This window comes from Melozone crissalis, unplaced genomic scaffold, assembly GCF_028551555.1.
Source record: "Melozone crissalis strain CALT ecotype California unplaced genomic scaffold, PUWL_Pcris_2 ptg000027l_1, whole genome shotgun sequence".
Classification (NCBI taxonomy): Eukaryota; Metazoa; Chordata; class Aves; order Passeriformes; family Passerellidae; genus Melozone; species Melozone crissalis.
In genome coordinates this window covers 25653377-25671111 of record NW_026535805.1, presented here as the reverse complement: position 1 = coordinate 25671111, position 17735 = coordinate 25653377, and the positions used below count along the sequence as shown (strand labels likewise).

General features: G+C 35.5%; 1 protein-coding gene across 5 annotated transcripts in view; it reads left to right on the top strand.

Moving 5' to 3' along the window:
- SIPA1L2 (signal induced proliferation associated 1 like 2) overlaps window positions 1-17735 on the top strand; it is a 127662-nt gene that overhangs the window by 89636 nt on the left and 20291 nt on the right. For all 5 annotated transcript variants that reach the window (XM_054279500.1, XM_054279503.1, XM_054279502.1 and 2 more), the window contains exons 11-16: window positions 7449-7706; window positions 11280-11363; window positions 12867-12970; window positions 13189-13292; window positions 14709-15097; window positions 16526-16750. In XM_054279500.1, coding sequence (XP_054135475.1) covers window positions 7449-7706; window positions 11280-11363; window positions 12867-12970; window positions 13189-13292; window positions 14709-15097; window positions 16526-16750 — 1164 coding nt within the window. The remainder of the gene's footprint in view (window positions 1-7448; window positions 7707-11279; window positions 11364-12866; window positions 12971-13188; window positions 13293-14708; window positions 15098-16525; window positions 16751-17735) is intronic.

Sequence of the window (17735 nt, the reverse complement as noted above, 5' to 3'; positions counted from 1 at the left end):
TGAAAGACTAGTTTCTGCTTAGCTTTGTCTGCTGGGTTTTATGAATACAAAGCAATGAGGAATTTCTCTTTGAATTGCTTACTAGCATTTGTTCCTTGCTGGGATCAAATTCTGAAGTGAGTTTACACAGATTGGACATGAGTGCCATGGAGTGTCTTGGGAATTGTATCCTTCAAATGAAAATGGGTTTCAAGTGTGCAGGGATGTTTCCAAAGCAGTCCCTTGAATAAAGAAAATCGGCCTAAGTGGAGATGTTTAATCAAGTTCTTGACTTGATTTTTTTTGTTTGTTAGCTTACCCACAAATAATCTTCAATCCATCATTTCAAAAGAAAACCAACAAGATGTAATTGTGCACCTACTGAGTAGAAACTATTAGCAATAAACTATTAACAAGGATTTTTTTTTTTGCAAACTGTCTTGTATTCATTTATTTCAGCATGAAAATAAACTATTTGAATGTGTAAGGTGCTTACAAAGAAATGTTACAGAGTGATTAGGAAATTACAGAGGAAAATTCTGCTCGATAAATGTCTTCCATTACTTAATGTAGATCCTTCTACTGAAGTCTTGACAGTAGTATATGCAAAAGCAATCATGGAATAAGGCCTTTCATTTACTATCCTGTAAAATTAATGAACTTGAGACAAAGCTCCTGCTGTTTTCAGTTTGCTCCAGCAATTAAATAATCATGCACAAATTAATGCAGAAATCAAAATTATTTGTGTGGCATCCGGCTGATATTTTGATAGAAAGAAGAAATTGCTATTTAAAACATAGATTCTTTAAATGACAAAGTGTTATTAGAACAAATACGTTGGTCATTGTTTTCAGATCTGAAAAAGTATTCTTGTGTAATATTTGTTTCTGTGCTAGGTCTGTCCCTTCAGAATTGTTGATTTGGGATTGTGTGCCTCTGAACAAGAGAATAATGATGTTCATTCTGATTTGCTTTTGCTGGTGGTGTTATGGTAGTGTTGAAGGACAGTATATCCTTAATCAGCCAAGTCCAATCAAGGAATTCAAGCACTTGTAAATCTATTTTAAACTGTAGATTTTGCTAGATTCTTTTCTTTACATTTTACCTATGTGTTTGTCTTAGCTCAACTACCATTTTATATAAAAAAAGAAACTGAGAAACTGCTTGAGAGCCGATTAAGAAACAATTTCTAGGAAATTTAGAAAGCAAACAAAACTTTTAGCAAAATTTCCAGGGCTGACTATAAACAAAAGCTGGAGAGCTGTAGGAGCAGTAGTTTCCTCTATTGGTCTGAACAAGTGAGAGACTCTTTTTCTGCTGTTGTAGGTAGTTCTGAAAATGGAAATACTGTAGTAACTATGACTGAAACTGCCTGTGGGCCATTTTTAAGTACTACTGCAATTCTTCTGAGGTTGTTTTATTCTTTTGAACCTTGCAAACTCTTTCTTACAAATAAAATAGATGTAATGACTTATTTTTCAGTCCTAGAGCTTGTTCCCCTTAAATGATTATGATTTCTTTAAAATAATCATCTTTCTAGGGCTTTTTAAAAGTAACAGATAGCCAACAGACTATAGAATGTTTGGAAAGTGCTTTTAGGAAGGGGAAGAGGCTGTGTGGTGGAATTCAGTTATTGTCACAGGGGTGTTTGCCATGAGCTGCTGGGATAGTTCACAGGGCCTTCAGATTCTTAATAGTTATTTACTTATTTAATAAATTAAGCCACCTGAGCTAGAAAGAAGCCAAGTCTAACATCACCTGAGGCAGGTTTAAGCAGAAAAACCTGAAACTCAATGTTTGGTTATAAAAGTAGAATTTGGATATACCAAACCTTTTAATTACCACCCCTGCTACTAATCTAAGAATAATGCAAATATCTGAAATGTCTAGATTCTGATGTTCTGTAGAAGTAACTGAAAGAACTGCCACTACGAAAATGTAATTATACTAACTGGAAGCTGTGCTACTTACAAAAGTTAATCCCTTCTACCCAACAAAAAAAAAGTCTCGAAAATTCTTAACTGTGTTTCTCATACAAATGAAGTCTTTGATTTTTTTTTTCTGACTGAGTTATGAATGAACTTATAGTAGAGATTAATTATAATTGCTGAAGTTAATTATGTGTACAGTTGTTACAGTCAAGCAGAAAAAAAAAATCCCTAAATGCCTGGGAAAGCACTGTTTGTGTCTATGGAGAGATGCAAAGAAAAGTTCCAGACTCTTTTTTCCCCTTTTTTTCTTTTCTTCTTTCTATTCATGGAATCATATTAGAATCATAGAATATTGTGGGTTGGAAAGGACCTTAAAGATCATCTAGTTTCTGTCTTTATTTCTCTTTTTCATGTAACAGTACAGATGTAGAGGCTCTTTAGGAGCCTCTAAATTGCTTGTCAGTTCACCAACACAAAGGTTCTTGTAAAAACTGAATAGTAATAAAGATCAGAAGGATAATGAGTTTATCTTCAGGAGGGAGGGATTGGATTGGCAGCTCCAACTCTTTAGCTCCATGGAGGGACTGTCAGAGTCATCACTTCCCTTAAACCAAAGTGATAGGGTGGGCAGCAGGCCTGTCTGAGGTTGCTGTAAGCAATTTTATACATCTGTTGTGGTATGAAATTATTTAAATATAAAATTGATTTCGTTTTTAACATTTTTTGAATTATGCATGAACACTGTGAATAGGTTTCTGAGATGTCAGAACTTGGAATTTTTTTCTTGACTTTTTGACCAAAATTCTCTTAGACCATTTTAGTATTGTGCAGTGTCTTGGACTTGTGCTGTGACTGATACAGGAGATCAGTGGAGTTGAAATATTACCTCCAGGAGGTGCTTCTCAGTGTCAGGGGAGGGAAAATCTATGTGGGTCCTAACTAACTACATTCTGAGTCTCATCAAAACTAAACAACTAAATTCTGCTTTTCATTTAAATCTCTACAATTATATGAAATGCTTCTGTGTTTTATTATGTGGATTTAATAGGTTGCACAATGAGTCCTCAGGCTCGTTATGTCACTTTGGGCACTACTGTAGTGTGAGAACAAGCATGCACTCTGACAGAAGTGATTGTTTTCGAAAACAGAGTTTGAGTTAGCAGACTGCAGTTATTGTACTGCTGGATAAAGGCTCTTTCTAGAGCAGGATTAGATGTTTGGTATTGAAAGGGTGATAGAAAGGGATAATTCATCAGTGTAATAAACTGATGCACACCAATGATTCCTTCTCTATCCCTACATCTCCTTGCAATACATTGAACTGGAAGTTAAATTGTAACCAGGTATTCTGCTTATGTTGACACCCTAACAAATTCTTCATGCTTGAAATCTGCAGATGCCTGGGATCCAAATACTGAAGTTGTACTGAGTAGATGATAGTTCTAGGATTTTGCAGAAAAGAAGGTTTTTGTATAGCTATCAAGGTGACAGGATGCTGATCATGGTGCATGGAAGCTTCTGTCTTTTCCATGGAGATGGGTATTTTATTACTTACCTAGACTCCCTGCCTAATGTAGGCCTTTCACAGGGTCTATTACAGAACCTTTATATGGAATCTGAAACTAATATTGAAAGGTTTGGCTAATGTAGTTTTAAAAATTTAATGGACTGCTTGATAATTCTTTCAGAACATAATGCTTCTTGCAGGAACATTTGAATATTGCAGATTTTATAGTGGACTCTTAAATTTTATTATGTTGTCGTGACCCGCTAGCTGTATCATAGAGTCATGCTCTCTTAAATTGCAGAGTAGGTTTTATTAACCAAATTTTTAATAGGATAATATGACTCTTGAGCCAAAGGTATTAGTAGGAACCTGTGCTTTATGTTGAAGCATTGATTTAATTAATACCAAACTATGGTGAAGGGCAAGAAGTGCTATAATTTCTGATGTGTGGCTACAATATGGTCACATTTGCTTGTTACATTTTGTGAGTCTGTTTTTCAAATATTATATTGGATGTAACATTTATCAAATGTGAAAGACATTTGATATCCTATACATTTTTAATATAAATTTAATTATCTTTTTAAAACCATAAAATAGAGATATGTCTTTATGTATCCTTTAAAATGAATTTAAAAGAAATGTATGATATGCTATCATTCAATACCAGTGCCAATGTGTATTCTTGCACTGGTGGAATAAGTAACAAAATAATAAGTTAAAGTTAGATAAAGGTCAAATGACATATTTAAGAGGGAATTGAATTTATTTTTGTGGGGTTTATTTCATGAACGATAACTTACAATTTGATCCATGGTGGGGAGTGGAGGTGGGGATTGCAGGCATGAAGTAATTCCTTCTCTGTCTTCCTGATACAGGAGGCAGCTACATTTACAATTTTACCTATCTCAGTATGCTGCAGTATCTGTTCTTTAGGCAGTGCTTGTGAAGCAGTGAAGCATATTTTTTCATATAAATGTTGGAGTGATTGGTTTGATACTTTTAAATTAAGGTTTAAAAGCCTTATGTGACAAAAGAAGCTATCTGAAACCATGGAAATTCTTTTTTGAACCAATTAAAACAGGCATTCTAGGGCTCTGTTTTGAATTCATAAGCAACACTGTTGAATTTTCATACTGATTTGAAACGAGGTTGTTTTATAAGCCTTTTTCTGCAGAAACTGTGTCCTCAATTTTTTTTTTAAATTTGTAGGAAGAATATGTTTTCCTGATACAAACAAACAGGAAAAAAAAAAAAAAGACATTTTCAGTTCTTATTGTGGGAAAGCTTATTGTTTACTATTTTTATAGAATGCTTTTGTTAATTAGTCAGCAAGCTTAGTCAAACTAAACAGTAGTAACAGTCCCTTTTGCTTTCAAAACCCGTGGCTGTTTTACAGCATTTAGAGGACTTTATGGGGAGTATACACACACACACACACACACACATATATATATATATATATATCACAATACATGTTATAACTTCCTCAATTACTGAGGTGAACTGTAAAATTGATATCTTATTAACAAAAGTTGGGGAGGAGTTGGTTTGTTTCAAATGCCTAAAGTCTGTAGGAATGAAGAAGGGAGTGAAAAAATACTAAGAAATAAGCCGAAGGGAGATTGAAATTTTAGCCTACATAATTGTTCAACTTCTTCCTCAAATAATGCAAAACTGTGTATATTTGGTCACATGAAAAGTTGTGCACCAAACTAATAGTAACCTAGCTGTGCCATTTCTGCATTCTTTGATTGGTTTGTTTTGTATGTAAAACTTCTTAGTTAAAAAAAAAAAAAGAAAAAAAAAAAAGGATCGTGGTTACATTGCTGGAGGCTGTTGTCTCCTACACCTTCTTTCTTGCAGGCAGTGAATGAGGATGAAGGGAAGCATGATCTTGGAACATAAACAGTTGAAAATTACTCTGGAAAAATATATTCTGTATATGCTTCAGCAGTAGAAGAATTTGCATAATTCTGTGCAATTAACTTGACCTTTTTTCATGGCATTCCTCATTCTAAGAGCCCAACATGTGATTCTCAGAAGTGTGAAAAAAGTTTTAAAAATCGATACATGGACTGAGGCAGTTTGAAGTGGTGTTCTGAATAACTATGGCATTTCAGGATGGGTGGAAGAGGCTGGAGAGATACCAAATTGACCCTTTGAAATGATGTGATAGTTTTATAACAGTGATTTCTCTGTAGCACCATTCCATGTCTGTGAGAAGAGATTATTAGAGTGATTTAACCTCCTTAGAGAAGCTCAAACCAGAAAATCATTGCAGAATTTTGTGATGCCTCCAGCGTGTCCAGCTATGATTTGTCAGCAGAGGTTGGACGTGTCAGATTTTATTGGTACATTTTACAATGATATTTCTGATAAAAAAGTAGCACTGAAAAACCAAGAATTCTGAGTTCTGCTTTGGAACATTCTAGCTCTTCAGCTCATCTTCATCAAGGTGTCTTCCACCCTATATTGGCTGTTGATCTTCATTCTCAATACTTTCATCATCTATATTTTTAAGTTCTTTAACTTTTTCATGTGTTTGAGTGCCACCAGGGAGAGAGATTTAGTGCTACAGGATAAACTGGCCTATTTGCTACTAAAAAATTCAGCAGAGTGAAACATTTGGCTGGATCAGACTATGTATATACAGAATATTTAGAATGGAATTTCTACTGTTGCTCATGGGTTTTCCCTTCAACAACTTTGAATAGGCAGTTTGCTTTTTTGTCTAATATTTTTTCTTCTAATCTGTTTACCAGAATACAGATAACAAAAATATTCTTTGGGAGGGTTGATTCAGAAGCTTTAGTGCGCAGTTATTTAATGTGTGAGAGTTTATGCAATTTACTTGCACTGCACATTTCTGTTACATCATTTATGCCAAGATGTTTTCAGGATTAAGACTGTAAACTCTTTACACTCTATTGCACTTTCTCTAGGTGATTTTAATTTAGTTGCAATTGGTAAATGTTGAGTTTTTAACTCAAGCAAAGCTTGATCAAGACTCAGCTAAGGAATGGAGCAGAATTGTAGTTGAGACAGAGGAGCAAATTTCCACTGTTACTTACTTAAACTTAATGTATTGCTTTGGAAGTATTTAGGGTGTTTTCTTCATAGATATTGATTTAGTACACACTGCCTATCAGAAAAATGGAGATGGAATGTTGAGATTATAGAAAACCTCCAGTGATAATCAGTGTTGACTTAAAGCGTATGTGAGGCTTCTATTAACCAATTTCTGAAACAGTAACGCTTAATTATTGAGTGCAGTCTGAGTCTATAGCAAATATCCCAAAGGCACACTGATCTTTTGTGGAACACTACCAGTACTTTTACCTGGGTTTACACTGTCTGTGAATACTGTTAGTATTTAACCACACTGCAAACTTCAGGCAGAGGAGGTAAGGCAGACTGTTTCTGATCTGTCTCTTCCTTCCACTTCCCCATTTATCATCCAGGCTTACAAATCCTGGGAAAAGTGACATTAGAAAGTACACTTTGAAAACACAGGGAAAAATATTTAGGTGCCAAATATTCATTTGCATTGTAGTCTATGCACTCTGTCATTTGGTGGGGACAAGGTGAGATTCTAAAGGGGAGATTGCAACTCCACCAAGAAATGTTTAGTTTGCTCTAAAGCAATGCACCTATTTCTGAAATTTAAACAAATCAATGCTCTTTTAGAAGAACTTGATGCTTTATGATTTCCAAATGCCTTGTCTCTAAAAGTTTTTTTTTTTGTAAAATTCCAGCTGCAGATTAATTTATAAAAGTTTAATATGTTCCCCATTTTGAAGGGTGAAGAGAAAGTTCAAAGATCTTTGAGCACATGATGGCAAATATTTTATTTTGAAATGTTCTCTACCTACTTGGCCTGACAGTTTTGAAGTGTTCAAAGTACAATGCTGCATAAACACCTTTGGGCACCTGAAATCAAAATATGTATATACTTCTGACCGTGAATGCATGATTCCTCTCTCTGTTCCCTGCTGTGAGTCTGATGAGCATTTTCCTTTGTCCCACAGGGGTTGTTCAGAACTTTGTCGTATCCCCATGGTGGAATACAAACTTGACAGTGAAGGCACCCCATGTGAGTATAAAACCCCTTTCAGAAGGAATACCACTTGGCATCGGGTGCCGACTCCCGCTGGGCAGCCTCTCTCTCGTGCCTCTCCAATCCTAGGAACATCTGACAGACTGCAGTGCCAGCAGCTTCTCCAGCAGGCTCAGACAGCCATTCCTCGTAGCACTTCCTTTGATAGAAAACTGCCAGATGGTGCAAGGTAATGCTCTCTCTGGTTAATGCCTGTCACCTTCCTAATGGTATTAATTTTGAAATCTCTGCTTTCTAGAACCTTGATGTCTTCTTTTTTAAACTTATTTTACTGAGTTTTGGCATATTTTGAATTCCGAGGTTGTATTAAGTAGCATTCACTGGACCAGTCTGCTTGAAACAAGTGGCTTTTGGTGTTTGTGTTGGAAGCAGGCTGTACTGAGGACCCCACTGCTGAGGACAGCTGACCTTTCCCTTTAGTCCCAAATCAGTGAAGTGGGAAACTGCCTTATAACTTTTGAATCTTAATAATGTTCTGTTCCCCACCTTTTGGAAGACTATTTAAACAAATAGTGTAAATTTAAACAAATGAGTGTAAATAAAATGAACTCATTCCTTTAAAAATTAATTATTTAATCTCATTACCAAGGTATTGGCATAGTTTCAAAGGGTTCTGTAACTCATTACCAGCCCTTATGCTTTGCTTTGCTTTTAATTAAACAAAGCAGAGCTTGTGATTTGAATATGTAACACCTCATAGATGATGGGATGGTGTTCTTAAATGCTAGCTCTGTTCTAATTTAATCATAATTCTTCGTAAGCTGAAACTTCGTTTTTAAAGATAAAAATTTGCAAATACATTTGACCTTTGAATTATTTAGGAAAACCATATGTCTTGTCTTATTGTTTCTAATTATTTCTGCTTATGCCTTTATGGGGTGATGTAATTCTAATTTCCAAGGAAATAATTATTGCATGTTGAAAATATCTGAATGATACAAAAATCTGAAATACTGGTCTTAAATGGGTTTAAAACAATTCTAGATGAAATCATTAAATGCCACTATGGCTACATTGACTACCTTATTTAGTAGAAAAGAATTAATGGCTTCTTACATTGAAATGTACAGCAGTAATAGTAGTATGTATTTGAAAATAAGTCTCATTTATTGTCTGGGGAAGGAAGACTCCCAGTTATGACTATTTATAATTTGTGTTCTCCTTCTCCTCTACCCCCATCTTTATCCCCTGAAAAACTGAGAGGTGCATTTCTGTAAGCATTTAAATACCATTGTAGAACCTAACCTTCACCTAAGTATCTTGTTAATTAAATTCTTGATAACATCTAACATAAGAAGACAATGTATCAAATGTCTAGAAATACTTCATAATTTATGAAACTTATTAAGCATACTGTATACTGATACAGAAAAGAAATGAAAGCTTTCTGACATGCTACTCAATTCCAAAAAGACAAACATAAGCTGTGCTTCTCGTAACATTCAGCAAAGCATGTGAAAAAAATGCTTAGATTGAGTCTATTCTTGTCATGAAGAAATTTCTGTATCTTTTAAGCAAAACAATAGCAGAAGTGCTATTATGGGGATGACATTATTTAGAGTATAAATAATGAAAAGAGAGGAAAATTATGGATTCTGGCTTGTAGGTCATGAAACATGTAAAGAAAGGTACCTAATTGGCAAAGTCTTTCCACATGGGAAGAGGCGTATGATGATTTGGCAGAGAGATGAGCTTAAAACAGAAGAGTTTGAAGTAAGGTGCAGTAGTACTTATTAGTAGTCCTGCGAGCGTGAAAGTGTACTCAGGCTAGGAAAATGATGAAGAGATTTTAGAGGGTCAAAGACCCAGAATTGGTTTAAGCGTGCAAGCAGGGAGAAGCAGATTGATAAAACAGGGAAGATTCAACAGCAGATCTGAAAATAAGCTAAGGGTGAAATCAGCAATAAAATTGTTTGATTTAGAAATAAAAAGAGGGAGAAGCAGAAGAAATGTGGACTAGATACACTAAGAGACTTAAGCAGCAAAAATTCAACTACTGTGACATATAATACTTAGGTGCCCATTCCCTGGAGGGAAATTAGAGACTGAGAGCTGAATGCTTATGCTCTGAATACAATTCCTGAGAATTAAGTGCTTTGAGAAGGCAGTCCAAGTATTTTGGTGTTGTTCATAAGTTTCCTCTACTTAGAAATACAAGGTTATCCTTAAGCTCTTCTGTTTTCGCAAAGTGGCTAATTCTGTGACAGCTACTCATAGCATGTGCCTAAGTGAAGCTTTAGGTGAACTCACTCTTCTGATTTTTGCACCAAGAAGCCTCTGTGTGCTTTAGTCCCTGAGTCACACTTGTTGACAATGCATCCTATCACCTGGAGTCTGGAATGCATTCCTGAGAGCAGATGGTTGTAATTTTTGTGTGAAGGAACTGTGTGAGGCAGTCATTGATTGGATTTCTGTGGTTCTCCTTTTGTGGCTACTCCTTGTTTACTAGGCTAAGGGCTTCACACTTGCCCAGCAAATGGGAGGTAGACATGTTTTGTTCAGCCTTGGAACAGCACAAAGCAATATCCCGGCTTTGAGGACAATGTCCTAAACATCAGCCTGGAGGATGGAAACATAGGAGATCATAATTTATCCATTCCTTAACACTGGGTCACTTAATCTGTGCACAAAATGCATAATTCTTGGCAGTAATTACAAGTTCATGGAACTGAATTATGCTGGAGCCTATTGATTACTTCACTTAGTTGAGAGACGTTCACTCCTGTCAATACTTCTCAGAGAAAGACATGCTGAAAAATAAGGTACTACACTATTGTACATTGGCTATTAGACAAAATGTAACACCTAATGTCTTTAAAAAGCAAAATATATAGCTACTGTCTTTAAAATTTTCAAGCTGAGCAGTAATCTTGCTTATTAAAAGGTCACGTTCTTGGGAAAGTATTTTGCATAAAGAAAAAAACACCTCTTCATTTCCTCCCTGAGTACATACATTCATTTCTACATGAAAAAGAAAAGAGGGGAGAGAAAAGCAAAAAAGATAAACACAGGGAATTGAATTCAAGATAATTTCAATTGAAGGAAATTGTATTGTAGTTATGGAATGATTTGCACAGAAGTGAAGGAATGGATGTGATCAAATCCAAATTTAAGCATTAAATTTCAACTGTCTGGAAATCTAACAAAACTGCTTAGAGACATTGTTAAGACATGAGGCTTAAAAGTTTAAATAATTAAGTACAAAATACTACCCTTCAAGAAAATTTTTTTTGTTGCTTTTCTATGTCAAAGGATTAATAAAATAAAAATTTTAGAAGTATTAGAATTGCCTCTTCCAATTTTACTAGCTTTAAAATTGGAATAAGTGCCAAGGAACTAACAATCATTTCTGATCCACTATGAGAGCTTCCCACACATGAATTTAGAGACCTAATCCAGCTGCTCTGACTCCTAAGTAATCCCACTTATTCAGAACTAAAGCCAGATCTAGAGAAAATAGGATTTGGCACTTAGTCTTTCTCTTTTTGTGCCTTTTTATATATTCAGTTTGAAATATTTTATTTGTGAATAAATACTATACTTTCAAATTTCTTGTTAAAGTTTTATGAAACTGAGATAAGCCTTTTAAATTCCCCAAATGGATGTAACTAATTGTTCATAATGCATGTGTATTATTTATGAAAATGAATGTATTTGATAAAAAAAAACACAGCCCAGTTCAAATCTGAAGCACCAAAAATACCTCAGTGCACTGTTAGTGACTCTAAAATCAACATTACAGAAGTTCTCCAAGCAACCAGTCCTCATCCAGTGACCCAGGGCCCAGCGGGAGCAGCCACTGGAGACAGCAAGTGGGATATGACGGGTATTGGTGATTTTTAAAAGCTTTTTTTTAAATCTTGCAAGAGCTTCTATGCATCTTTGCTTTCTTAAGCAAAATTTGTATGGGTCTTCTAGATGTATTTTTTTTCAAACACTGTTAGTATCTTTTAAGATGTACAGGTTTACTGATTTTTTTATGTAAGATGCATGCAACTGCAATTTTAAAGTCATCCTAATTTATCTCTTTAGGATCATATTTTTAAATTCAGGTAAATGAGAAATGGTTCTTAGATGTATTTTCCCTGTGAAAGACCAGAAATCAGCTAGTAACTCAGAACTAGAATAAAATAATAATGCTTCCTCCTCCTGCCTCAGGAGGAAGGTGTTTGACTAAATAAAAAAAATCTTTATGGTCTTTAAAGGTTTTGTTTTCTGCTATGTTTTTTGGTTTTTTTTTTTTTTTTTTTGTGACACCCATTCCCTAGCATATGTCCTCAAAAAAGTAGGAATTTCAGAGGTTTTTTCTTTCTAAAAGGATGTGCATAGATGGTCTGTTTGCATCCCCATTAATCCCTTGGTACTGAAATTTCAGAAGTTAGCTGTCTGTATATAAAAGACCACTCCAATATAACTCATCTCATAAGAATATTATGTGAGACATCTGTTCTAAACTAGTTTAAATTTAGGACTTTGTTGTGTATATACAGCTACTGAAAACACTCCTGTTATAAAATATTGAGCTATGGCAGTATCTACAATAGAGTAATATAAAAGCATTCCAGACTTGCCAAGTGGCTTTCAGAAGCTACTTTTCAGAGAAAAAAATGTGAATATTGAAAGCATCAGCTTCGCTCCTTGAAGCTTATTAATGCTTTGGCATGATTGATTGTGGATAGGATATTCCATGTAGCAGATATATTTGCAGTATCTTGTAGACTCTTCAAGGAATTTCACATAACTCAGTGAAATCTCTGGCAGCTAAATAGATGGTAATAATTCAAATAAAACCGTAGCTCTTTTTTTTTTTTTTTTTGACAGTCAGCTCATCAAAATGCATATTGTGCCATTTTTTTTCCAGCACAGTTATTTCTAATAACAATCCAGGTTTTAGTCTGTTGCTTTGTGAAATGTTTAAACTTTTGCAGTGTAATACAAAACAGTGGATCTGGTACTAACTTAAATATTCTCAGTGTGAAACCCTGCAAAACTACGATTACTTTCTGTGGGGCTTGGATCACAAGGAGTTTAAGCATGTATTACCATTACCATTACTGCAAAAGCTTTTGGGTTTATAGCCCCAAGAATACATTTCATCTTAAAGTTCAGTCTCTTCTTGGCATGTTCACACTTCAGATATAGCAGTGTGCTTTTGAAAAAATGGCATATAAATATTTCTATGCAGTGTTTGGAAATGTTTGGGAGTTATGATTATTATTAAAAGTCACAAAATACTTGCTTTTAAGAGTAAAAAGTGGCATAGTTCATCATGTAGCTAATCTTACAGAATAAAAACCTTAACAGCCTAATTTTCTGCTTACATTAAAAGATGCCAGTCCCCTTTACTCCATGAACATCACCAAGGTTCAGGCTCACTGGAGTGTGAAGGAGGCAGAGAACGAGAGGAAACTTTGGAAGGAACTAGACATTCTGGTAATAAAACCCACTGTATTTTTCAAGTACATGTTCTTTGCAATGCAGTGCCTGTTGAAATGCAGCCACCTCCCCTTGTGGAGGTTTGACTCACACAGAATGTGTGATGTGGCAGTAGAACTTACAACATTCTGCAAAGATACCTGTGTCTGATTGCAGAGTGTGCAGGTTTGAAAGCTGATGCTGAGTGGTGTGCCTTTCTCCATTATTTTTGGCAGAAGCCAAGTGGCATGCACCATCAACCAAAGTCCTGAGCTCCTACAAAGAGCGAGCTTTACAGAAGGAAGGCAGTGGCAAGGAGTCGCCAAACAAGCTTTCACATGTAAGTCTTTTCCTTGGATGTCATTCAGAACTCTAAAAACAAACAAACCCCAAAATAGCAACAACAAAAAACTACTCTGGACTTAGAGAAATAAATCTTAAAAATACATTTTAGTTATTTATAAAGACCACTGTGTGTTTTGGGAGGCAAACATTATGCTCATATGGGTTGAATCTAATATGCCTAATCTTTGTTTACAAACTCAGAATTCCAAGAGACCTTGGATCTGGGGCATTGAGTAGATAAAACTAGTATGGTCTCTACTCAACTGTGAATTTATAGCTTCATTTATACTGTCTTGGTTAGGATGTGGAGTATTTAATTATCCTTTAAAAGAAAATAAAATTATATTTACCATACTGCTTTCATCTTATGTGAAATACCCATGGAGTGTAATTATCAATAAGCACTATAAAAATGTAAGTTGTGTGCTGGGAATGCTGAACAGATTTTCTAGTCTACCTAGTTTAGTAGCTTGTCTTCAGTAATGGCAAAATCCTCGACAGCCTAGTGATGGAAAGTACATAATATTTGTTACCAGGAAAATCTGCTATATGTAGTAGGAGTCTGTATACTGTAAACTTGGATTTTATGTGTGAGCAACAGCATCTTCTAGTACCTGCTAGGGGAAGGATCTCATGAAAAAGCTAGTCACCCTTCCCATTTATATCCTACCTAAAAGAAGTCCATTTGCCCTAGTAGAAGTCCATCTGCCTTTATTCTGGCTACTGTCACAGACATAAGTTAATCCAGCTCTCTATAAAATTTATTTTAAAAGGTAAATAACAAAACCCCTGGACTTTATTGGCACAAAAGTCTGACATAATTATTCCACTTCAATAGCCATGCTTAGTTTAGGGCCTTATGACTTGAGTTACTTTCATCTGGTACACATACATCACAATTGGCTTCAATTTAACTAGCCACACATCCAATTGGATTTGATCCAATGAACTGCATACTTCACCCACACTGAGAAAAAGCCAACAATAATTCAATCTTTGGTGATTTTCAGATTTGCAGTAGAGCTTGTTTAAACAAATAATAACTAAGGCTTCTAGCTTTAACAAATGCTTATTTTAACTGTTCAGAAATGCAATTTTATGGATGTTAAGCAGGTCCTATAATCAGAAAACTCAATTCTGATTTTAAGATTTGTGATTGAAGATGGAACTAGAGCCTTTTTATTTGCAGTGACATCAACCTTTAATGTGTCTAGCCAGCTGTGCAATTCATTTCACAGAAACTGGTGGTATAATTGGCTCTTTTCATACTTTGCAGTTATATGATAGCATACTGTAAAAAAAATAATAAAATGGTCTTTGAATAGCACAAATGCCGTCATTTATATGAAAATAGATCTCTTACTATTTAATTTGAGGGGGATGTCTTTTGGTTTGTTTTCTTGTTGTTAAGATTGGGGACAAAAGCTGTTCCAGCCACTCCAGCAGCAACACCTTATCCAGCAATACATCCAGCAACAGCGATGAGAAGCACTTTGGCTCTGGAGACCTGATGGATCCCGAGCTTCTGGGATTGACGTACATAAAGGGAGCTTCCACGGACAGCGGCATCGACACGGCGCCCTGCATGCCGGCGCCGCTGCTGGCCCCGCTGCACCTGGCCGGCAGCAGGTCCGCAGTGCACTGCCACACGGAGCCCTGGCCGGAGCCTTCGGAGCCGCCCGGGCCCGACGAGGAGCCAGCCAAGATCTACGCTGTCCATGGCTACGCCTCTGCTATCTCCGCCAGCCACGTGGCTGAGGGCAGCATGGGGGACCTGAGCGAGATCTCCTCTCATTCCAGGTGTGTGTTTCTTACAAAACAGGGGTTATGGATTAGGGGTTAACATACAGGTAGCGCTTCTGTGTTGGTTTGATTCTGTTTGCCCTTCTTTGAAACTGAACTTAAAAGATGTTAATGTTTTTGTTGTATTCAAATGCCTGTATGAGCAGTTTTCAAGCAATTTTTGGTGAATCTGCCTGGGCAGCATAGCCAGACCTCCCAGATCTGATGGAGGCCTTATACGTGACCCTTGCAAATTGCAAGGATTTTTAAAATTGGGAAGCATCCTTGAATAAAATGGACATTTGCACTTGAACTTATTTCACATACTTTTGCTTTGCTGAGGGAAATCAGAAAAATTTGGATGATTTTTACATACAAAGAAACTGCATTGCATACCATCCCCCCAGATTTACATTATTCTGATGTATGCTTTACAGTTTTGCTTGTTGAATGGCATTTATGATTGATTTTCAGCTATTCTTTTTAATACCAATGAAACATGTGCATGGTACATCTGTTGTAAAGCTTGTTGAAAGTACCCTTTTATAGCTGGTTGCCTTTGTCTTCCAGTTCCCATTTTATGATTACTTTGAAATTGAAGCTTTGGTCTATGTGTTAAGGTTTTTACTCTGTAAAGGATAGAAGGAAATTGTTTGTTCTTCTTTCCCTCTGATTTTCCTGTTTTCAGTGTCAATCAGTACAGGAAAATAACCAAATGATATCTTGTGTACTGATTTACTTATGTGCTTGACATGAGTAAATTTGTCTTCTCTGGTTATTCTGAAGAAATTTATTCTTCAAGGAAGTATTTATTTTGTTTATTTGAAATAGGTTTTAGAGTCTTCACTAAAAGTATGTCTTAGTACCTACTGGTGCTATTACTCATAATAAAAGAGGTTGTTAAAATTATCCAGAGGATTGTCTTGTTGAACTGAAATTTACTTCTGTTAAATTTGCTGGTAATTTAATATTAGTGTGTGTGATTGAAGGGCACAGCCTAATCTTGCATCAACTGGCAAAATTATTGTGAAATGGAAAAGCACATAGATTTTATGATTAGGGAGATATTTCATTAATTCCCTATGTAGTTCTTTATGTAAATGTGTGTGTACACATTTACTTAAAATTGCACACACAAATTGAATATATATATATATTGAATTGAGGCTTTTAGTTTTGATTCACATCAGTTTGCATTGGCATTTGAGCAGGCTGAATTCCATGCATTGTTTGTTCTAGAAACTCATCACAATTCTGTTCTCAAAGAGCTTTAATGTGTACACAGTTGGTGTGTAGAAAATTACTGTGCCAATTTTGCTTCATTGATTTTAACCTTCAGAAAAACTTAACTGGGAATTATTGCCGCATACCAGGCAAAGCGTTTCTGATTTGTTGTTGCATAGCACATTTAATTTTTCCCTTTGTGTGTTTGGTTCACTTTTCCAGTGGGTCACATCATTCAGGAAGCCCATCAACACACTGCTCTAAAAAGAGTGGCTCCCTAGATACCTCCAAAGTTTATATAGTGTCACAGAATAGCAGTCAACAGATGTCTGGGTCGATTTCAAAACCTTACCACAGACAAGGAGCAGTGAGTAAATATGTCATTGGATGGAAAAAATCGGAAGGAAGTCCTACACCTGAAGAATCTGAAGTTTCAGAATGTCATGAGTAAGCACTCTGTTTTACTTCATTGAGGGAAGAAGGGTAGTGAAAATCAATTTTAAAATAGGATGGAAAAAAATTGCAAATTCTGTTTTGCCTTTAAATGCTCAGGGGTTTTTTTCTGTACCTTTATGTATCTAATGCTGCTTAACATTGGAATAGTCCATGAGAAATGTGTTGTTCTTAGGTAGAAGAAAAAGTCTTGAACTCAAAAGAAAACATACAGAACCTCAAATATAGAGAGATAATACTTTCACAGTGGTGCATCCGTAATAAATTATGTTTGAATCTGCTGGTTAAAGCTGACCTTGAAATTCCTGCTGGTTCAAAAATATTCTTCATGGATAATGTCTGTGATTCCTTTTTTTTTTGGTGCTGTTTCTCAATAAACCATAGCCAGTCACTGTCTATCTCAATAAATTGACAAGATGACATGCAGTACTGTATGTAACATTTGCAATCGATGTAATGTAACATTTTCAAATGTTTAATTGGGACTATTTTTTGTTTAATAGGAATGGGTTATTTTTATGTGATACCTAATTTTGCATATGTGTGCATTACTTTATGGCAAAAGTAATATTTAAAAACATATGCTAGAATATATATGCTATGAAATATGAATCTGAAGTTAAGCTCTTACACTCATAATTCTTAAAGGAGAAGATATTCTGGTTATATGTGTTCCTTTTTGTTAACAGAGGAATGATTTTGTTTCTCTCCCACTAATTAATGTTTTAATTACATAAATTGTTTGGTCATAGTGGGCTAGCTTCAGGGTTTTCCCACAAATATTTGAAATCAATGAACTACTGAAACAATGTCTTCTTATTTTGAATGGCAGCCTTAAAATAAAATTGCATCATGAATTGGGGTATTTAGGCTAAAAATTGAAAAATTATCTTCAAGAGAAAGTTCTGTTCAAGAACTATTAATTGAATATGACAACACTTCCTATATCAAAAATATTTTCAGATTTTTCCTCACCTCT